The sequence below is a fragment of the Danio rerio genome, chromosome 4, assembly GCF_052040795.2.
Source record: "Danio rerio strain M-AB ecotype USA chromosome 4, GRCz13ab, whole genome shotgun sequence".
In the NCBI taxonomy this organism is placed as follows: Eukaryota; Metazoa; Chordata; class Actinopteri; order Cypriniformes; family Danionidae; genus Danio; species Danio rerio.
Genome location: NC_141024.2, coordinates 36366740 through 36389829, shown reverse-complemented (window position 1 = coordinate 36389829; position 23090 = coordinate 36366740). Strand labels below are relative to the sequence as shown.

The window sequence follows — 23090 nt, the reverse complement described above, 5'->3', positions numbered from 1 at the left end:
AATAAATATGTTATCCTCAGGTCATCAGAACTGATTTATTAATATTGTTATTACGTTAACCTCAGGTCATCAGAACTGATTTATTAATATCATTAATATTTACCTCAGGTCATCATCACTGATTTATTAATTTTATTAATATGTTATCCTCAGGTCATCATCACTGATTTATTAACCTCAGGTCATCATCGCTGATTTATTAATTTCATTAATATGTTATCCTCAGGTCATCATGACTGATTTATTAACCTCAGGTCATCATCGCTGATTTATTAATATCATTAGTATGTTAACCACAGGTCATCATCGCTGATTTATTAATATCATTAATATGTTTACCTCAGGTCATCATCACTGATTTAATAATATCATTAATATGTTAAACTCGAGTCAACAGCACTGACTTATTATTATTTCAAATATGTTAACCTCAGGTCATCATCACTGATTTATTAATAGCATTAATATTTACCTCAGGTCATCATCACTAATTTATTCATATTATTAATATGTTAACCTCAGGTCATGATCGCTGATTTATTAATAACATTAATATGTTAACCTCGGTTCATCATCGCTGATTTATTTATATCATTAAAATGTTAACCTCAGGTCATCATCACTTATTTATTAATATCATTAATATGTTAACCTCAGGTCATCATCACTGATTTATTAATATCATAAATCTTTTTACCTCAGGTCATCATCACTGATTTATTAATATCATAAATCTTTTTACCTCAGGTCATCATCACTGATTTATTAATATCATTATTACGTTAACCACAGGTCATCATTGAGGATTTATTAACATCAATAAAATGTTTACATCAGGTCATCAGCGCTGATTTATGAAAATCATTAATATGTTTACCTCAGGTCATCATCGCGGATTTAATAATATGATTAATATGTTTACCTCAGGTCAACTTCGCTGAATTATTATTAGTAGTAGTATGTTAACCTCAGGTCATCTGCCCTAATTTAATAATACAAGTCTTATTAATATTGTGGATTTTTACTTTTTATTATTGATGTTTTTTGTTTATTTGTTTGTATCTTTTTGATTTTTAGATTTGACATCAGATATGGAAGAAATTATAAGAGAAGCAGTCTACAAAGAGGAGCACTTCAAAGGAAACAGAAAAGAGACCAATATAACAGTCCATGTTTTAGAAAAAGATTTGGATCCCTGTGAATTTATTCAGCAAAGACTTACAACCATAAATGCCTCAAAAGATGCCAACTTCAGGACTGTGAATTCTGCAAGTCTGCAAAATCAAAGAAATGGATATTTCTTGTTTTCATGCAAACGCTCTGGAGCATGCACACAACGAAGTAGACGTGCTAAAGGATGCAAGGCATATGTTTCTTTCAAAAAAAGGACAGACTGGCTCAACAAACTGGTTATAGTTGAAAGGCTGTACAACATTCATTCAGGACATGACCCTTTAAGTTCTTTTGAGGGTCACTCAGAAAACATTAGCCAAGAGCTGGTTAAACATATTCAGGATTTAATATCTCTTGGTGTTAAACCAGATACAATTCTCCTAAAATCACATGAGTGGTCAAAAGAACAAGGACATACTGATCTCAACAACCGAGCATATTTTGTAACCCCTAAAGACATTGAAAATATTCGTACATGTATGATGCGAAAACATCAGCAACACAAAGATGATGCCACTAGTACCTCACGTCTTCTGGAGGGCCCTTTTAAAAATTTGGTTGTTTTTTATCAGCCTTATAGTCCTCAAACAGATCTTGTCATAGTTCTGCAAACACCATCCATGAAAGAAAATCTTCAAGAATATGGAAGGGATATCATTTTTATGGATGCAACATATGGTGTCAACCAGTATGGCTTTCCTTTATTTACATTAGTTGTCAGAGACAGTCATGGTCATGGAATTCCTGTTGCCTATATCATCTTGGGAAATGAAAAGCAGGACACACTTCAACTGGCACTGGAAAAGCTGAAACCAACATTTTCTGTACCTCCAAGGTAATACAAACAAATAAGTAAATGTAAATTAAAATGATTAGTTAATCATTCTTCGTTAGATTATTTAACTGGACAAAAAAACATTCAACAATATTTTGGGTATACACAATATCTTAAAGGGATCATTTTCACACCCTTAAGTTTTTCCAAACCGGAATAAGTTTCTTTGCTCTCCTGATCAAAAAGAAAGATACTTTGAATAATGTAACCGCATAGCTGTGGAGCACTGTTGATTTCTATTGTATATATTTTTTTACTCTTAGAAGATGGTTACTCTGATTTTCATGAAAGAATAAATCAGACCTGAAGAGCAGAGGTCTACAGAGGAACACTTTAAAGGAAACTGAAAAGAGACCAATATAACAGTCCATTCTTTAGGAAAATATTTAGATCCCTGTGAATTTATTCAGCACAGACTTACAACCGTAAATGCCTCAAAGGATACCAAATTGGATGCAATGCTATATATCATCAAAGCTTTAACAAATTCAGGTCAACATTGGTACTTGCTAGATGTTGATTTCATGCACAAATTGTTTTTTTTTCTAGAGAAGGTAAATAACAGTAAACAACAAAATGCTTTCTTTTGAGAGCAAACATTTGTAATATGTTGTGTTTGTATTCTCTTTCTTGTATTCTTATATTGAAGCTTATATTATTTTTTTTAGGTGTTTTATGGTTGATAAAGACCAGGCTGAAATCAATGCTATTCAAAAGGTGTTCAACGAGTCAGACATTCTCCTTTGTTGGTACCATGTAACGCAAGTAAGTACTAAGTTAGGAAACTGCTTTGGTTTTTCCTCCTTTTATAGATTTATATTCTGTTTTTATCAACTGTCATATTAACATAATTTTTATGTATATCTCTAACAGTATTACCAGTCACATTTGTTTACCTTCAGTTGCTAATGAATCAGTGGATAGAACTTAAGCTTATTTCATATTGCAACATGATGTCATAGAACATGCTATAATATTACTTGACATTATCTGGGTATAAATCTCATTGTGGGTTCATGTCAGTCATCAATGCACTTTTTAAGCAAAAAAAAAAGTTCAAACTTTTGCTGAGCTATAGCAATAACATATATTGTTTTTACTTTGATTTGAGTACCCCTTAACTTGAAGCTTATAATACTTGATCCTAATAATGCCAAATGTGTCATGGAAGTTCTCACCATATTAAATATATTGCTTTACGTTTTCCCACCATTTATTACACACAGGCAGTAACTCGTTGGCTGTCAAAATCTGAATCTGGTGTGAGTGGACCTGAAAAGGCAGATTCAAGAGCGCACATCATGCAGTTTATGTCAGAGATGAAATGCTGTTCAACGGTGTGTTGCTATTTGTTTTATAGTACAATTGAATGTTCTAATGTGTCTTTCTACTTTTGTAACAAGCTTGTAACATGCATTTTTAATATGTGAAAAAATAATGTTAATGACAGCTAATATAAAATGGTAACCCACATACAGTATGAAGAGTTCAGATGCAAAAGCCTCTAAGTCATAGGTCTCAAACTGCCAGAACGCGAGCCAATAGCAGCCCTGTCTCCTCCTCTATCCGGCCCACAACTGACGACAAAAATATAACGATATTCGGCCCATCAAAACATATACTTTTGAATCGCTATCGTTGTGCTATCGCATAAACACTTCTAGTTTTGACTCCCCACCTACTGGACATTTAAAGTACTTTATATCCGAGTTACTGGCAATTTCTCTCAATGTGCGATCAAAAGTAACACATGCAAATTTCAGGGGCTGATTTATACACTTAAATGTATGTCCGTAAGCGCTTTATTTTTGTAAATATTCAAGGGTCATTTGATTATAATCAGTTTTATACCCCCTGTATTTTGTTGTACAAATATATTTTTATGGCTTACACATTATGATGGTGGTGTAAATATAATAGTTTTGCTAATACTCAATTCAAATGGTCTCATGAATAGATTTTTCTCATACATATTAAGATTTGGATAAATGTGCATTAGTAAACGTTTACTGTTGGCTGTATAAAACATGTTAAAGTAAATGTGAATATGTACAGTACATCCTTATCCCCTCTAGTTTTAGTTTTACCAAAAAGAATGATATTGAGAAGAACAGTTGCTAGTAAAGTCAATAAAGTTACCTAAACTGCATTCTGCTGTCTTACGCTATCTATTACACTTTTGGCTAAGCAACAATTGATTGGGGCATAATTATTATTTTATTATGCCTATTATTAAATTGTAGTATTTTCATAGCAATTTAAACAACCCCTTCAATATGAACAACAAACAAAGGGAGCTTTGATACTATGGGGAAGAATGTCTGAGTGCATCAAATATGTCAGGTTTCCATTTTTTCTTGTGCTTGAATTTTAAAACGGCCCTCCTATGAATTGTCAGTCACTGATATGGCCCCCCGTCAATTTGAGACCCCTGCTCTAAGTACTGTCTTATTTTTCTAAAATTGGCATTTTCCAGCCTTTAATGTTTATTCTGTTATTTCACTTTAAAGGCAATGAAATAAAATCATACTTTACCATAAAAGTAAAATTACAGAACCTAAACACAGGAGCCTTTGAAAAATGCTAATTTTAAGACAAATCTTAAGATAACACTTGCATCTGGCCTCTTCTCACTCACACAGAACTCTCCTTCAAATATGAATTTATGCTGCTTATAAACTGTTTTCAGATATATAGTAGGCTAAGTGTGCAGAGTTTCATAATCAACTTTACATATTCACACACATTTGTAAGCATTCAGTTTATATTAACCTTATCAATTAATAATTGATACCCTTTTAGGTCAATTTAAAATACACTTTACAGAATGAGCTAAATGTTTTATTTTAAATAAGGATATATTTTTAATTCTGTTCTGAATAACATTTCAGATCAAAGATCTTACATAGTCCAAAAGGCATTAATTAAATTTATAACTAGATTTAATGTAAAATTGTGATGTCTTTTATAATTTGTTAATTTTGCAACTTTTCTTTTTAGTTATAAACATGGATTGTTTGTTTGGTCTGTTTTAGTTACTGCAAATAGTATTGTTATATTAGTTTATTTAATCATAGACCCACAGTGTTTCAGACAGTATAAGAACATTACAGATTCTCTCTCAGTAGACTTACTGCACACACTGGGGTATGTCTGTGTGAAGGATTACTTAAAATACCTAAAAATCTCCAGCAGTTCTTATGCTAACATGAAAGATGATTTTCCTTGTCAATTTTTACAGGCACAAGAATTTAAGGAAAAGGCTGAGATGTTTCACTGCCAGTTTAGAAACTTCAAAAATGTCTGCAAGTACTTCAAGAACCACTGGGAGACAATTGGTCATCTCTGGTCAAACTTTGGAAGATGCTATAAACATGGAGATTCTGACACAAACAATCTGATAGAACGGTATATATCATTTGTATCCATGTTCATTTCATAATAGATTTATGGATAATCTGAAAGCTAGATAATTTACCTGTTTAAGTGTACATTGTAGTAGTCATTGCACCTTATTCTTACATGTTTTTCTGCTTTACAGTTTCTTCCACCGTTTAAAATACCAATTTCTCTGTGGCATCCGAAATCGTAGATTGGATCATCTGATCGATGTGCTTCTGAACAAGACAGACAATTACTTCAATACGATACAGGATTTGCAGTCTGTTGGAAGGGTCAATAACCCTCTACAATGCAAAACAGAAGAAATAAAGAAATCTGCAGAAAGGATGCTGGAGAATGGATGGGCCATGAAAATTACCATAGCTTCAACAGAAACATACATGTACAATGTTCCATCTGAGAACAATTCACATGCTGTTTACACTGTGTGTCCTGCAGAACAGTTCTGCAGTTGTGTATCTGGCTCTAGGGTACATGTGTGCAAGCACCTCTTTTTATTAAGCCTTCTTTCTTGTGGTGATCATGTTACTTTTCCAGACATGGACACACAACTGCAAGCCCATACCAATAACTTGATGCTAACAAATAAGTATAGCATTTCTGCAAAGCCTGAAAAAACAATAGCAGTTGAAAGCTTATTTGGAAGAGCTGCATCAAAACCATGTATTGTGAGAGGTATATGTGACTGTTGTACTTTCTCATACCACAAAAAATGTTCTTGTCTACTGCTTGCAAAGAAACTCTTTAATGAGGTGACTGAGACAAAGTCCAATAATGCTACAAACAATTCAATAGTGCCAATACAAAATGACATTGAGAAAAAAAGTGCAGATGAAGACAGGCTTTGTACTATTAGGAAACTTGAAAATGTACTGAGGATTATACAAACGTGGGACAACATTCCAGAGGATATCGCACAAAAAGTGAATGATCTGGAAGTACAAACAAAGGAGCAAACTATGAACAATGAATTTGTTAGACAGTGTGATGCGGACAAGTCGCGTAAAATACACCCACTGTTTGCAAACAGAAAAAGAAAAACAGATGGACACACACACTCAGAAACCAAACCAGATATCAGTTTTCCTGTTAAACCAAGAAGAAAACGCAAAGAAAACAAACGATTTTTTTTTTAAATCAAACTTATTTTGTACAGTATATCAGTATAGTAAATCACATTTACAATAGAAAAACTGTCAAAAATGAAATAAAATTATAATTGTAAAAACATAATCTGTGTGTTGTTTTTGTTTACCACCTTAGTTGTGCAAGCTTATTTCAGGCAGTCTTCTAAAAAGGAAAACAAAACGTCAACTGCGAGAGGTCCAAAGCAATGGGTTGCCAAATCAAAGGATGATTCAGGGCCCAGGTTTTGCATATTTATCTTCATTTGTTCAATGCTCCTCCTGAAAACAACAAACAATAATGTTACTTGACTAACATACTGTATATGGTTGCATTCACGAGTTGCCTGTTATACAAAATTACAAAAGATGCTAAATTTAAATTTTCTTGCTGATTAATTGACCGTGATAAAGGGACTAGACAACAGGCTGGATAGTTTGTACTATGTTAATATTACACATTAAATTTAATAAAACACTATTACATCTCCAAAAAGTGCTGCTTTTCCATGACAAAAGAGTTTGTGCTGCTGGACATGGTTAGTAAATCTGAAATGGTCTTACACAAAACAAAAATGTAGATGCTCAATCCTTAAAATGTATTTTAATTTTCAGCTTTAAACAGATTTAAAGAATTCATTAGGTTTTAAAGAGTTAAAGTCAGACTGAACAAAATATCTATTGCTTGTTTTTAGATTAAAAAAAAAATAAGACTAATATATATATATATTACTATATATAATCACTAATATCACCTTTAACTTTATGTTTTAAGGTGCAGTGGGTGATCTGACAGAATGCTAACCTGCTAGCATAAATCTCTGAAGATTTTGCCGTCCAAAGCCAGGCCTCCTGAAACATGAGTCTGCGCACCATAAAGATGACAGCAGAACCCTCACTCAGCGACTAGTGCTTAGCCGGTGGCGTGCAGGAATTACACTTATAACTAAGGCATACTCGCATGCTATTCCAGACCGAATATTCAGAGTAGCATTGTGAACAATATCATGAGTGCATCACCGGCTGTCATTGTTCAAAAATGAACCGTGAATATAAAACCAACTTCGCCTCAGCAAAGCAGGCTAGGCAGAATAGCACTATTTACTAATTTTTTATTAAACTAAGTTAAAATCTGCTTAATAAATGCAGATTTAAGGAAAGTATAACATTGAAAATAGTCACATTAATCTATCGCCAAAAGATTTCAGTGACTGAACAACACATCTGTGCACATAACCCATTCATAACAACAATATCTACATCAACTTAGTGTGACTAAAATAGTTTTAAAACAGAACATTACTTGTCTAACAGAAATACTTCATCTATGTGTCATCCTCACTTCAATATTAATTCAGGATTTTAAAAAGTTTTGATTTAGCATGTGTTTACCGCTCCTGCTCATTCTCTCACACAAACGCACAGCGTGTGTATGCACAAATCACAAAGCAGATCTGCGTATAAACGGCTGTGCAGTAGTTCAAAACTGCATCTGTTGTCAGACAGTTTGAGCTACTTATCAGCATTATGCGAAATGTCGGCCCGAAACTATTTAATTAGATGAACATTTTTAGTCTCATGCCTTACTCAAAATATAAAAATACATTTAGATCATTTACTTTAATCACTACTATTGGACAGTAAAGAAATTTTTAACCAGCACAACAAAACATGTTTCTGAAGACAATCACCTACTGCACCTTTAAATGGTTAAATAACGATGCAGCAACCAATATACTGTGTTATAAGACATGAAACCTAAGACAGAGCAGGTTTACAGAGACACACTTACAATGTTGCTGGTATGTTTTCCTCGGGGATCCCAGAAAGAAGTTTTTCTTTTGGGACGTATTTGGCCAGTGCCATTCCAAAACCCTGGGCAAGATCCTTTGCCTCTCCCTCCGTCAGAGTGCTGAATATGGATACCTTAGTTTTTGCCTTTCTAGGCTGCTCCAGCACATTGGTTGGAACATCTTTTCTTCCGACCTATATATAAATAAAGTATAGTGTCACAGATGTAAAGTATATGAGCAGGGCTTTTTAAATGTCATGCATGTGTTCTGTTGATAGCCATGTGAGCCTAAATGTATATGATTTGCTTTCACTAATAATCTGGTATGACATCCTGCACTTTAAAACACTGAAGATATTTACTGTTATTAAATGGCAGGCTTTAAACTATTTTAAATTGCCACTACCTTACTGCTTTTATATTTGAATGTATGCAATACAAACCCTTATTAGCATTCGAAACATGTTTGTGGACATGTTTTCCCCCTTCACTCTCCGCCTTAACTCTTCCTCATCTACCTCGTAGGTCTTCCCTTGTGCAGTAAGCCTTCCTAACACTTTGTAGACTTTCCCTTCTTTTTCCTGCACTCCCTTGTCTTGCCTGTGTCTTTCTTCATAGGAATCACACTTTTCTTCCTCCATTTCTTCCTCACTGCAACAGGCAATAGGTTTTCCTATGGCCTCCAACATGGATATAACTGTCTCTTCTGTTCAAAAATGTCAGAATGTTTACAAAGTGGGAAAGTACCTGAACAACACCTGTTTCTAGGCAAACAATGCTTATTTCTAACTTATAAACAATATAAACTTTTCTGACACTATCTAGATGGCATACTGCAGCAAGCTAAACTACACACTGTACGTGTTTATATTTCATAGTATGTACAATTAAGTAGAGACCAGTGTTGGGCAGTAGCTTTGCTACTTTCTAAATCAAATAGCTTTTCTTTAGCGAAGCTATTATTTTAAGCAAGTAGCGCAGTAGCATTCACACAAGCTACATTTAACGATCACTTATAAGTGATGGCTGTTAGGCCGGTGTCTAGCCGATGAAAGTAAATCCATATGGTGTCGAGAATGACAAATTCTTCTTCTACACATTTTACGATGGTCATAAATGGATATATACATATATACACACACACATATATAGTTTACTGTAGTAAAGACTAAATATACTATGGTAATTACTTTTAGTTCATGACAGTTACTAATGATACTGCATTATGCAGTGTAATTCTTAATGAATAGTTGTAAATATGTATAATATAATGCTTATTCCTATATATTCCCCTTTGCCATAAATTACTACTTTATTTTAAATACTATGATTTGTTTCTTTTTAGTACTGTATGTTATTAACAGTAAATAACTGAACTAAAAAATTCTGCCTCATGATTTATTGATAGTTTTATTGATCACTAAGATATGAATGACTTGGATTTAAGCTGCTTTGATTTAAAAATTAAAATTGAAAAAAAAAAAATTCGTTGATGTAGCTAAGCTACTTTTGCAAAGTAGCTTTTAGCTTAGCTCATTACATTTTTCAAGTAGCTTGCCCAACACTTGTAGAGACAGTTTAAAGAGCTTATTTATTAGTTCAAAAATTAGTTTAAAGGTGTAGTATGCAAGTTTGACATCCAGTGGTTGAAGTAGGTATTACATTTCTGGATCAAAACAAACGAAAGTGTAGGTTGCCAGATTGAGGAGGGAGTCTGACTTAAGTCATGTTTTAAATAAAAGCAACGGCACATGATCGAGTGCATAATCTCTACATTAAAAAGTTGTTTTTTGTTCTAACCCACATCTCAAATTAATATTTTAGAAACAGCTTCTATTTCTTGCAGCTTTACAACAGGACAAACTGTCAGCATCTTAGGTACAGCTCATGTGCTTTCAGTTTTAAATGCCAACAATGCGAGTCTAAATGCCATTTTACATGACATTTATTGCCATACTACTGAAAGCAGAAGCATAGTTCACCTCAGATCTTGAAAATAAAATAAAGTTTAAAATTGAACTTTAGAACTTTGACTCAGTGCAAGCCAACATATATCAGTGATTCAGCATGTACATTTAATAATGTTAATGAGGTTTAATATGTAATAATTAGATTATAATTCTCACCATTTCGTGAGTGAGGACATATTTTGTGCTTCTGAATGGCTGTATTTAAATTTCTGTTGTGTTTCATCTGGTGCAAACAACCAAATTGCTTATCACTACAAATCTTGTCACGTAGCATGTTGTTAGGAGCGAGGTTACAATGTAACCTGCTCATCTAATGTTTATGCTTGTAATATTAATATTATTTGCAAATAATAACCACCTTATGTGAAACCACATATCCACATATCATTTCATCGGAGGTCAGTCACGAGCACATTATTTGAGAGCCTTTCTAAATGAATGAATGAAATATGCTGTTTTTCACCAAGGCAACCCAGGGTTCTGAAATATAATTGGCTAAACTGGCATTGGGCAGGTAAAAATGACCAAAACAAAGACATCGTACCGGCACATAACACATTTTTCAAAGCAGAATATCTGACTTCAACATATCCGCAAATATATTATGTTATGTTTATGCTTTAGAAGAGTCAAAAACTTACATACAGCACCTTTAAAGAAAATGTTAGAAACTGCATAGCTAGGCAACAGTTTGACAATTTAAGCTTGTATACATGGTGCAGGTACGTAAGAGAAAAATTACAACAGACCAACCAAACTAGGGGCTTGTTTTTCTTGGCTTTTGAGTGCATTTTAGTAACACTGACTTGTCATTTATTCAGTTAGGTCAGAATGAATGCAAGAATTTGAATAAGTTACCCTTTTGTACTGCAGAGCCTTTATCTGATAGAGAGGGTTCAACCAACTGGTCCGGGTCAGCTGTTTTAAACAGTAATAAAGTTCCATTAGTCATGTTAATTAAGTGAAGTTTAATTTTAAACTAATTTCGAGAGGAGCATGTGCTCATGATTGACCCAGCTGGTCCACATTAGCTAATTATGATCCTCCAATCAAAGGATCCCAAATCACTATATATATCCTCATTTCCTTTCTACAACTATCTTCGTCTGGAAGAAACCCCCCTCCTACCCTTCTTCCTCCTTTATCCAGAATGGGCGGCACGGTGGCCCAGTGACTAGCACTGTTGCCTCACAGCAAGAATACCAATGGTGTTTGGTCCTCGCTGAGCCATCTGGTATTTCTGTGTGGAGTTTGCATGTTCTCCCCGTGTCCGCGTGGGTTTACCCCAAGTTCCCCGGTTCCTCCCACCATCCAAATGTGCTCTGTATTATAGATAAAACAAGCCTAAACCTTTTTTTATAATGTCTTACTCTCAGGAAGTTCGCCTTGGCCTCAACAGCGGGGGAGTTTGAGATAGACCTGAGCTCAATTTCCACTCGCCCTGCAAAAAGGGGGAGCCCTGGGCTCGAGGATCCCTTGAGCTCAGGGCTCTCTCCCGGGACAGCATACCAAACAAGCTATGTATAAATCATGAGCTAAGTGTGAACTCTTGAATATACATACAAACATTAACTTTACATGTATTACAGTATTTTTAATCTTTGCTAATGTAAATTATCAAAGCTAGTCATTCTTTGTTAAATTTACTTTACTTACAGTACATTAACATGTTAACAAGCACGACTGTGGATTTTAATGCATTAATAAATTGCTTTACAAATATTGAGCATTTTTTGTTAATATTAGTAAACAGATTAACTAGCGTTATTTACTAAAATCCTTAATGTAAGGTGTAAGCAATGTGGGACATAATGTAAATGAAATGCCATCATAACTAGTGCAAGAATTCTTACTAATCATTAACAAAATTATTACCGGAGCATGCTGCAGTGTCTGGTGAGGGCAAAGACTTTTGGTCCAATAGGTTGCTGTCATCTGTATAGAAAGTCATACAGAACATTTGTAACATCTACAACGAATATGCTTATTATTACTAGTGCATAAAAACACCCAGTCAAAAAGAAACAAGGCTAGTTTTATGTGTACCTTGACATATGTAGCACATGGGTGTGGCTGCACACTCCACGTGCAGCACAGCCCCACAGGCACATGCGATCTGTTAAAACAAAACAGAAAAAAAAATTGCATATACATTAAGGATGAGATTACATCTTGAGCTTAAGAGATTTGAGTCTGTCTGTGTCTCTCTCTTATACACATACATATGTATATGCATGTATGTATGTACGTACAGTTGAAGACAGAATTATTAGCCCCCCTGAATTATTAGCACCCCTGTTTTTTTCCCCAATTTCTGTTTAATGGAGAGAAAATTGTTTCAGAACATTACTAAGCATAATAGTTTTAAAAACTAAATTTGACTAGATATTTTTTGAAGACACTTCTATACAGCTTAAAGTAACATTTAAAGGCTTAATTAGGTTAATAAGGTGAACTAGGCAGGTTAGGGTAATTAGGCAAGTTATTGTATAATGATGGTTTGTTCTGTAGACGATCAGTAAAAAAATTAGCTTAAAAGGAGCTAATAATTTTATCCCAAAAATGTTTTTTAAACAATTGCTTTTATTCTAGCCGAAGTAAAACAAATAAGACCAGAAGAAAAAATAATAGTAGACATACTATGAAAATGTCCTTGCTCTGTTAAACATCATTTAGGATATATTCAAAATTGAAGAAAAAAAAAAAAAAAAAAAAAAGGGGGGGCTAATAATTCTGACTTCAACTGTGTGTGTATATGTGTGTGTGTGTATGTATATATATATATATATATATATATATATATATATATATATATATATATATATATATATATATATATATATATATATATAATTTGTTATCTTTGCCTAATAGAAGTTTTCATGCCTTTTGGTGTAATCACTTACTTTCGTTTTTCCTGAGAACTTTTTTGCACATATTCCACATTTTTTGGTCCGATCTGTAAATATATATATATATACACACAGAAAAACATTTTTTATTTCATGAAACTTCAGAATTATGATCCACTTTCCTAATTTTTGGTTTCATGGATAGCTTTGAGCAATTCATGCTTCACTAGAGCCACAGTTCTGACTTCCTGACATCCAAACAGTGTGCTAATTTTTCAGCCTCTGCAAAAACATCTTAAAATACTTCACAGTGCACACATGTACTTTGATTTATAGATTTAATTTGTTTATTTTGAATATTGGCCTGTTACTTTAATTTTTGAACTACGAAATGGTGAGCAAGATGTAAAAGTCCATGAATCTGAATTTTTAAATATGTAATAATTATACACATTTAAAACATTTCCATTAATAAGGCACGTACCTAAAGATTGAAACAAAAGTGAGGCCAGGCGCATTCTCTCTTGTTGTATTTCAGGGCACTGGAATGATGTAATCAAGCCACCAGCCTCCATGAATTCAGTGGCAAACTTGAAGCGAGACAAATGTTTTAAGAGTAAAAGCAAGATACTGTACAAATAAAGATATTTATCAGAAAATACAAAATCTGACAGATATTGGCACTTTGATATAACCAAATACAAGGTTAGACTACTCACAGTGAAAAGTAAAAATTATATTAGGTATAAAAACACATTGGCAATGATCTATGCTTGGTGACTTACTGCAAGTGTGTGGATACCACATGACACTGAATCTGTTTGCAAACTGTGTGTTGTGGTTTTGAGGTGCCACTCTCCTTTTAATCCTCTTGAATCTGCAAATGCACTGTAATCAAAAAAATTACAAAATGTCACTAGCTTTTTAACACCAAGAATCCATATAAGACAGACTCTTCAGCATTTCACAATTGCTGAATTTATTGCAATAGCAAGCAAATGTTGCAATGAGCTCACACAACTACTGCATATTTTGGGCAGTCGGACATTGTTCAAATTTCTGCCATACTGCAGAGAGCCTTCAGCATAGTTTTACATATATAAAAATATAGTATTCAAAGCCTGTTTGAACAGATCAGTTACTGAAGTTGTATATGGAATATCTATACATTGGTCTTCATAAGAAAAGACTCACTCTCTCTCTCTGACACATTCACTTAATAATTTTCAAATTTGAAAATGCTACTTTCAGCTTTTTCCTTTAAATAAATAGATTAATGGTTCTTGAGGTTAAAAACATAAAATAATTGAGATGTATTATTTAGCCGTGAAAAAAATTACACAAATTTACACAAGAATACTTTCAAAAACTGAATTCATACCTCCAGTGTTTAGAAATTGCTTGACACTGCAACTCCGTCTCTCCAAGTGAATTAAAATAGGTGAGGCACCTTCCGTCAAGTTTGCAATGCTTAAAAAGACATATTTGAAGTTAAATTAAGATAATTATTGCAATAGCATTTACCTGTTGCCATCAAAAAAGCAGTCCAGACATGCTCCACGGTCCATGTTTGCAAGACTGTGACACCTGGCCATGACAGAGTGGCCATGCCAGAGTGATTATTAAAATAATAATAAAGTAATAATTAAGGAGGGGTAATAATTCTGACTTCAACCGTATATGATTCATGTGATACAGCTTATAATAATATCCAAATATTTGATTTATAATTTTAATTATGTAATAAAGACTTTTTTGGTATTTTGCTTTGAAAGTTTAGAAATGTGTGGGGCATAAATATACTCAAATTATGTTGCACATTGTGTCTAGCAAAGGTAAACGTCTATTCAAATGAGAGATCCTTAAGGGGACTATATTGAAAGTATACATGAAATATAATCCACATACAAAAATGTTTAATTTGTTAAACATTGTGTTAAACATGTTTTAATTTTTCATAATGTAATTGTTTTGTCCTTTCTTTACTCACAAAAAAACTCCAGTGATTGCCTCTTTCAAGATACACACCAAACACCTCCTTTGCCTTTTCTAATATGTTATTCTGCAATTCAGAAACAAAACATAATAAACATGACAATCATCTTTAGAATAAGAATCCTTAAAATAAGCTTAAAAAACACTTACTACCTAAAAAAAACAGCTACATACCTTGAGAAAATAATGGCTCTTTGCTCTTTTGGATCCATCTAAAATCTTAGTAAGTGTGTGACAATTAATGTGCACAACACCAGGGCGGTCCTAGTTTAAAGTAAACAAACACATTATTATTTTTCATTGCAGCTGAGTTAAAGAAATAAACAGGATTCCAAGCAAGCCTCACTATATGGTTTAAAAATGATAGTACGAGAGCAGTTCATGTAATCATTAATTATTATATTTATTATTTTTATTACTTTGTTATTATTATTATTTTTTTTTGGCTTAGTCCCTTTATTCATCAGGGGTCACCACAGTGAAATGAACCGCCAACTTATTCAGCATATGTTTTTTACACAGTGGATGCCCTTCCAGCTGCAGCCCAACACTGGTAAAAAACCATACACTCCTTTTCACACAAATTCACTAGGGCCAATTTAGCTAGTTATTTAACAGATTTAACACCTCTATTAATCACATTCTTTCTATTTTATCAGGCTGCAATAACCAGATTCCCGATGAATATGTTTGTGAATTTTATTTTGTAAGTTTGCTCGAGAGCTATACCAGCATGCAGCGAGTTTGTGTGTGCAAGTGTTAATTTGGGTGTTTATGCGAGGATCAATTATATGCAAGGATCAAGTTTATGTATGTGCGTGTGTTATTGTGGGTGTATGCATGCACCAAGTTTATATGTATATGCACAAGTCTCATACATGTTTTGAACATAGAATAGGTTTATATGAGAGTAATTTATAGGAGTATATGCAAGTGTTGGCAAGCAAAGTTTAATTAAAATCCTACACGTCGCCTCATAGCCATCTGTGTTTGCTTCATTGCGTTCTCTTCACTCTTTCAGTGTCGGGAAGGTGGATGGTGGTGGTGGTGACAGATTGGCCTAAACTTTTATGATGTGTCATCTTCTGACTCTCAGTATGTTCTATTGGGCAAACAGATTTAATGTGTTCCCGCTGCTAGACGGCACCACTCTCCCGCACATTTTGCAGAGCAACGAAACTACACGTTTATCGAAACTTAAAAAGCCAAACCACTAGGACACCACTGCATTAGTATTTCCTCTCTCATCAAATAATTTGTCTGCATTCTTACTTGTGGAAGCTTGTTTATTTACATCTGTGTTCAGGGCAATCATTTTGTAGCTAAAAAAGTCTGTGACTGAGCTTAACCAACTGCTGAGCGCTGGCAGCGTGTCTGTGATGTACTTCATCACCAAGTGACATCATGCTCTTTTTGACAGCTAAGAACTGAACATCATATGAGAGATAAAAGATCATATAAAAATATAATAAAACATATGTATGCAAATTTATATAGAAAGACCCGAAATGGGTTTAAAAATCTTATCATTGTTATTGAAAAAAATCTAGCGCGATATATATTGATATTGAATTTTGTTGCAGCCCTTGAAACATCTATCCACACATACACTACGGACAATTTAGCCTACCCAATTCACCTGTACCGCATTTCTCATGGACTTGTGGGGGAAACCAGAGCACCCGGAGGAAACCCATGCAAACGAAGGTAGAAAATGCAAACGCCACACAGAAACGTCAACTGACCCTGCCAAGGCTAGAATCAGCGACTTTCTTGCTGTGAGGCAATAGCACTACCTACTGTGCCACTGCGTCACCCTGCCCATTATTTTTTTTTATTATTATTATTGTAACTATGTGTAGCCTTCAAGATATCGCTCATAAAATTACACTTACCTTGCTAAGGAGATCACAAATTGAATCCATGACCTAAATATTTCAAGGACAAACGTGAGAAATAAATAAAATGTGCTCTTTTTTTTAGCTCATAGAATAGTAAAAAACAATTCTGTAAAAAGGTTAACACACAAAATTACAGAAATAGGCCATGATGGCTTGTTTTACTGGTGAGATAAATAGACAGGAAAAAGGTTACGGGAAAAAATATAGAGTAAAAATTTACATGGCTCACTATAAGGATAATCGTTTACCTCATCAGAAACCTGGTTGTCCCCCATAAGGGTGATCAAACTGTCCACTTGGATATTGTAAGGCCCCACACTTCCAATTGTAAATGTTGGTCTCTTTTTTTGAAATAATGACCTCAATGGCTGATCTATGCAGATAAATATTAATTAATAAATTACACATTTTGCTACCACATTGGTTTTCATTAACAAAGAAATGCACATCTGAAAAACAAATTAAGGGTGTGTTTATATCAATATGGTGTAAAACAAGTTGATTCTCAAACAGCTTATAAAGAGGCAACCCCTTCCAACAATTAATAGCAAAGAATACGCAGTTTTTTTAATTGCAAAAAATAAAGTGAAATAATACCTTCCATCGTGTGCTCTTGGTCACTCTAGCTCCTTTAAATACAAAAGAAAGAGTTTGTTTAGTGATAGAGCCACTCTAAGGTCATTATTACATATTAGAAACATATTAGTGTCAATAAATGAGGGATGATGGCCTGAGGTAAATATTAATGATATGTAGTAATAAATCAGAGAGGATGACCTAAGCTAAATAAATGATATTAATAAATCAGTAATGATGACCTGAGGTTAGCATATTGATGATTTTAATAAATTAGTGATGATGACCTGAGGTAAATATTATTATGTAGTTAAAAAAATTTGCGATGATGACCTGAGGTTAACATATTAATAATATTAATAAATAAGTGATGACCTGAGGTTAACATATTAATTATATAAGTAAATCAGTTATGATGACCTGAGGTTAACATAATAATAATATTAATAAATCAATGATGACCTGAGGTTAACATATTAATAATATGACTAAATCAGTGATAATGAGCTAAGATAAATATTAATGATAATAATAAATCAGCGATGATGACCTGAGGTTAACATATTAATTATATTAATAAATCAGTGATGATGACCTGAGGTTAACATATTAATAATATTAATAAATCAGTGCAGATGACCTGAGTTTAACATATTAATAAATAAGTGATGACCTGAGGTTTACATATTAATTATATTAGTAAATCAGTTATGATGATCTGAGGTTAATATATTAATTATATTAGTAAATCAGTGATGATGATCTGAGGTTAACATATTAATAATATTAATAAATCAATGATGACCTGAGGTTAACATATTAATGATATTAATAAATCAGCGATGATGACCTGAGGTTAACATATTAATAAATAAGTGATGACCTGAGGTTTACATATTAATTATATTAGTAAATCAGTTATGATGATCTGAGGTTAACATATTAATTATATTAGTAAATCAGTTATGATGATCTGAGGTTAACATATTAATAATATTAATAAATCAATGATGACCTGAGGTTAACATATTAATAATATGAATAAATCAATGATGATGAGCTAAGGTAAATATTAATGATAATAATAAATCAGCGATGATGACCTGAGGTTAACATATTCATTATATTAATAAATCAGTGATGATGACCTGAGGTTAACATATTAATAATATTAATAAATCAGTGCAGATGACCTGAGTTTAACATATTAATGATATTAATAAATCAGCGATGATGACCTGAGGTTAACATATTAATAAATAAGTGGTGACCTGAGGTTTACATATTAATTATATTAGTAAATCAGTTATGATGATCTGAGGTTAACATATTAATTATATTAGTAAATCAGTTATGATGATCTGAGGTTAACATATTAATAATATTAATAAATCAATGATGACCTGAGGTTAATATTATTAATAATATGAATAAATCAGTGATGAAGACCTGAGGTTAACATATTAATTATTTTATTAAATCAGTGATGATGACCTGAGGTTAACATATTAATTATATTAATAAATCAGTGATGATGACCTGAGGTTAACACATTGATAATATTAATAAATAAGTGCAGATGACCTGAGTTTAACATATTAATGATATTAATAAATCAGTGATGATGACCTGAGGTTAACATATTGATAATATTAATAAATAAGTGATGATGACCAGAGGTTAACGTATTAATGATTTTAATAAATAAGTGATGATGTCCTAAGCTTAACATATTAATAATATTAATAAATAAGTGATGATGACCTGAGGTTAACATATTAATAATATGAATAAATCAGCTAAGGTAAATATTAATGATATTAATAAATCAGAAATGATGACCTGAGGTTAACATATTAATTATATTAATAAATCAGTGATGATGACCTGAGGTTAACATATTAATTTTATTAATAATCAACTATGATGACCTGAGGTTAACATATTAACGATAATAATAAATCACTGATAATGACTTGAGCTAAACATATATATAATAATAAATCAGTTATGATGATCTGAGGTTAATATATTAATTATATTAATAAATCAGTGATGATGACCTAATGTTAACATATTAATTACATTAATAAATCAGTAATGATGACCTGAGGTTAACATATTAATCAGTGATAACATATTAATAAATCAGTGATGATGACCTGAGGTTAACATATTAATTATATTAATAAATCAGCAACGATGACCTGAGGTTAACATATTAATTATATTAATAAATCAGCGATGATGATCTGAGGTAAACATATTAATTATATTAATAAATCAGCAATTAAGTCCTGAGGTTAACATATTAATAAATCAGCGATTATGACCAAAGTCAACATATTTAACAGAATAAATAATCAGATTAAATAAATTTACCGTCTCAAATAACCTGTCTTGTGTTTAAACTAGTGCTGTGTTGGTTCACCTTTCTGGCGTTTGTCTTTAAATGAAATTGACATAATACATGCTAAAAACCGAATTATTAGACAAAAATACGATCGCTAAATTAGCAAGAGACAAGTTTAGTCACGTTTAATAGCTAGATTTAAATTCAAAACAATATTGTTAGCTTGTTTTAATTGAAGCCAGAAAGTAAATCGCAGTAACGGTAGAGCAGCACGTCAATCTAACGTTAGGTAGGGACGGCTAATAGGCTAACTTAATGCAAACTAAAGTTAAATGTTGCTCGTTTGCTTCGCTAGAAAAAAAGGGCAAATCCATAAACACATATGAATTTTACAATCATTACTGCTTCTGTAAACTTATAGAAGAAACCCGGTAATCTTACCTCTTCACGTGTCCTCTTCACAGGTGGAAATGGCAGTTGAGTTGCGTGTGCGTGGGTGTGTGTGGGTGTTTTCTTCTTTTTTGAATTTGCGATTTTGGCGGACTCTGCAGGGGGGCACATAATGATGACGTAATAACGTTTGATTGGCTGATAGAGATGTTGTCCCTGGGTTATCATAAATTATGTTGGTCTCAGGACAACTAGCACTTGGCAAAATCAGGACGAGCTAAAAAAACATGTGCATAACTGAGTAGGATAAACTTTTTGTTCGATAAGAAAAGATAAACTTACAGTATGTAAACTACGCAAACACTTTTACTGAACAAATTCCTACATGTGCATTAAAAAAGGTTTGTTAAAAAAAGATCTTATAATGATGAAAATGTGTGTGTAAATGGACAAACCAACAGGCTGAGGCACAGGCACAGGCACACTGTAAAACATCTAAAACACTTTAACCATTTCAGTGTTAATGTTATTATATTATTAATTACCTCCAGAGCGTCTGGAGCGTGTCAAAAGCGTTTGTTCTCCGCATCTCATAGCTTGAAACGCCACCATGTGTTCATCGAGTGTCGGCATTGTCTTCTAAGGTGACATTTATTTAATTAAATAAAGAAAAGTTTCATGTAGCTTCTTCTACCGCAGTGAATTCTGTTTTTACTGTTGATATTTGGCGCCAGTTATCAGGAAGTGACGATTTTGTTCTCTTTGATTCATTGGATAGAAACGCAGTTTTATTTGTATATCTTTTATGCGATATTCCAGTTTTGCAAATAAATTTAATTCACATTTTTGGATGAAAACTTTTTGCCAATTTTTTTTTGTAGAGCCTCATATGGTCTACTTAAGGTGCTCGAGTTTAAGATGTGATTACACTTCTAATATCCAATGTTTGTGGGATGGCGTTTTTTTTTTTTTTTCCAACTGAGAAGAATCAGGCGTCTGGCCAATAAAGAAGAAAAGTCAAAGTTTTTTATGTGATTTGCTGACAGGTACATTTCTTCTGGCACTGTACCAAAAATTGAGGTCAAAGGATTAGGATCCATATCTTTATTACATATAGATGAAAATTATCTAAAAATATTGGTCCAAAATCTATGTAATCTACGGCATCCCCAGAACAGATGACTCTGATCTGCTGGCTCCAAACCACATCTGGGACAAGATAAATCTGAATCATATACAGAAGATGAGTGTACCAGTTCTATGGCATATTGCCAGGCTGTATCTGATATTTCTTGTCCCAGTTCGTCCTCCCATTTTTGATTTATACGATTTAGGGAAGTGGAGGCAGTTCTTTAGATCACTTCATATAACATGGACATTATACCTCTTTAATACGGTTAAAGAGGTTTGATAGGTTTGCAATAGGTTGCAATAGGTTTGATGCACAGGTGAATAGAAGGAAAATTGCTTGGATGATAGATATTTAGATCCCCAGGGGTCATTTACACCATATGTTTAAAGGAAGGAGTTGTTACATTTTGCTGGCTGACTTAATGTATTACTCGAAGATTTAGAGCGGTCCAAAATTGGGTGCAAAAAACTATTTAAATTGCCTCCTAATATTAAATTGTGTGTGTCGAGACTAGGCAAAGAGAGTCGGAGTATCCACCCAACACAGACTCCAGACCAGACCGCTGCTTCTACTCTGGTGTTAATTTGCTCCACAGCATTGTGTAACTCTGTCCAAAGCTGGTCAGTTTGATTGCAAAGTTCACTTGACTGTGCAACGGCCTTTTCTTAAATTTTAGCAATCAAATTGCCTTTTAGTGCATCAATAGCTTTAAGGACTGCACTGTGATCATTCGCCAGAGCCGTTTCTTTCTTAGATGCAGCTTGCACTTCAAGGGTAGCATTAGCATGGAGGCTAGTAGCGGATTTTGCCTCCCTACGGTTGCTTCTTCCTATATTCATCCTGATTCAAGTTGAATTACGCTCAGAGCAGCTACACTCCGACACTTAAATGCTTATTTACCAGTATAGGTAGGTTTAAGGTAATAGTATTTAGGATAATAGCAATATTAAACAAAATTTTAAGTTTCACGTGAGGACCTTACCAGTTTGCATCTTTGACACTGTCGACTGCGGGATGAAGGTGAGATTCCATGGCAGCGAGATAAATCGGTAAGTTGACCTTAAGTACACTGCACTGAAGTCTTTAGTGATGCACTCAATCACAGAAATCATGAGCACTTCAGTAACAAGACAGCGGTCTTAGCTCTGTTACTTCAATACGTACTTTCGCTTTTTGTTTCTTACAACCAATCGTTAGGTTTACACTGCTCGTCTCGACCCGGTTTCTCTATTCGTTTCCCCGCACTGGAACAGTTCAGTCAACTTCTCTTCGACTCTCTTCCTTTATTCTCTCACCCATTTCCTTTTTGCCGTCCTATGGGTGGAGACCAACTAAACAATGTTGACTGCCACCACAGAAAACACCAACAATCATAAATGCATGATTATATGCTGTCAGTTTTTAATTTTTTTTATTTAAAGCATTTTCCCAGAATATGTCAAAATAAGATGTCCCCAAATATCAGTGTGAGCCTCAAAATCACCCCAGAATGGATAAAAATGACCCAACATCACACAAGTGGAAAGGTGCACATTCCAGCCTTTATTCAGATGCTGTACGGTTATGTCTCGTCTCTGAGGCAAAATTTCAGCATT

The 23090-nt window shown here is 33.5% G+C and overlaps 2 protein-coding genes and 1 long non-coding RNA gene across 3 annotated transcripts in view; 2 read left to right on the top strand and 1 right to left on the bottom strand.

Moving 5' to 3' along the window:
• The first annotated feature begins 1091 nt into the window (after positions 1-1091).
• Positions 1092-6633, top strand: LOC100006562 (uncharacterized). The gene is made up of 5 exons (XM_087248546.2): positions 1092-2008; positions 2677-2773; positions 3235-3345; positions 5250-5416; positions 5550-6633. The coding sequence occupies exons 1-5, from the start codon at positions 1092-1094 to the stop codon at positions 6544-6546; spliced, it is 2289 nt and encodes a 762-aa protein (XP_087104672.1). The 3' UTR covers positions 6547-6633.
• Positions 6142-17873, bottom strand: LOC141381659 (uncharacterized). Its single transcript, XM_088650706.1, has 14 exons — positions 17642-17873; positions 17293-17417; positions 17039-17071; positions 15318-15407; positions 15139-15210; positions 14530-14618; positions 13934-14036; positions 13633-13738; positions 13203-13255; positions 12343-12412; positions 12172-12231; positions 11155-11214; positions 8327-8520; positions 6142-6816 (listed from the first exon to the last, which is right to left on the bottom strand). Exons 1-13 carry the CDS (start codon positions 17646-17648, stop codon positions 8477-8479), a joined length of 912 nt encoding a protein of 303 aa, XP_088506832.1. The 5' UTR covers positions 17649-17873; the 3' UTR covers positions 6142-6816; positions 8327-8476.
• Positions 17874-18394: 521 nt separating this feature from the next.
• The window catches only part of LOC147844838 (uncharacterized), a 172344-nt gene continuing 167648 nt past the window's right edge, over positions 18395-23090 (top strand). The window contains exons 1-2 of the long non-coding RNA XR_015483676.2: positions 18395-18863; positions 19345-20572. This is a non-coding gene — a long non-coding RNA (uncharacterized LOC147844838). The remainder of the gene's footprint in view (positions 18864-19344; positions 20573-23090) is intronic.

Bases quoted from the DNA above. Each gene is read 5' to 3' on its own strand.
- LOC100006562 (XM_087248546.2), top strand. From the start codon at position 1,092: ATGGAAGAAATTATAAGAGAAGCAGTCTACAAAGAGGAGCACTTCAAA. The intron at 2,774-3,234 runs GTAAGTACTAAG...TATTACACACAG, and splicing joins GTTGGTACCATGTAACGCAA to GCAGTAACTCGTTGGCTGTC. The intron at 3,346-5,249 runs GTGTGTTGCTAT...CAATTTTTACAG, and splicing joins AGATGAAATGCTGTTCAACG to GCACAAGAATTTAAGGAAAA.
- LOC141381659 (XM_088650706.1), bottom strand. The intron at 14,619-15,138 runs GTGAGTAAAGAA...TGTCTTTTTAAG, and splicing joins GCAATCACTGGAGTTTTTTT to CATTGCAAACTTGACGGAAG. The intron at 13,739-13,933 runs GTAAGTCACCAA...TCTCGCTTCAAG, and splicing joins GTGGTATCCACACACTTGCA to TTTGCCACTGAATTCATGGA.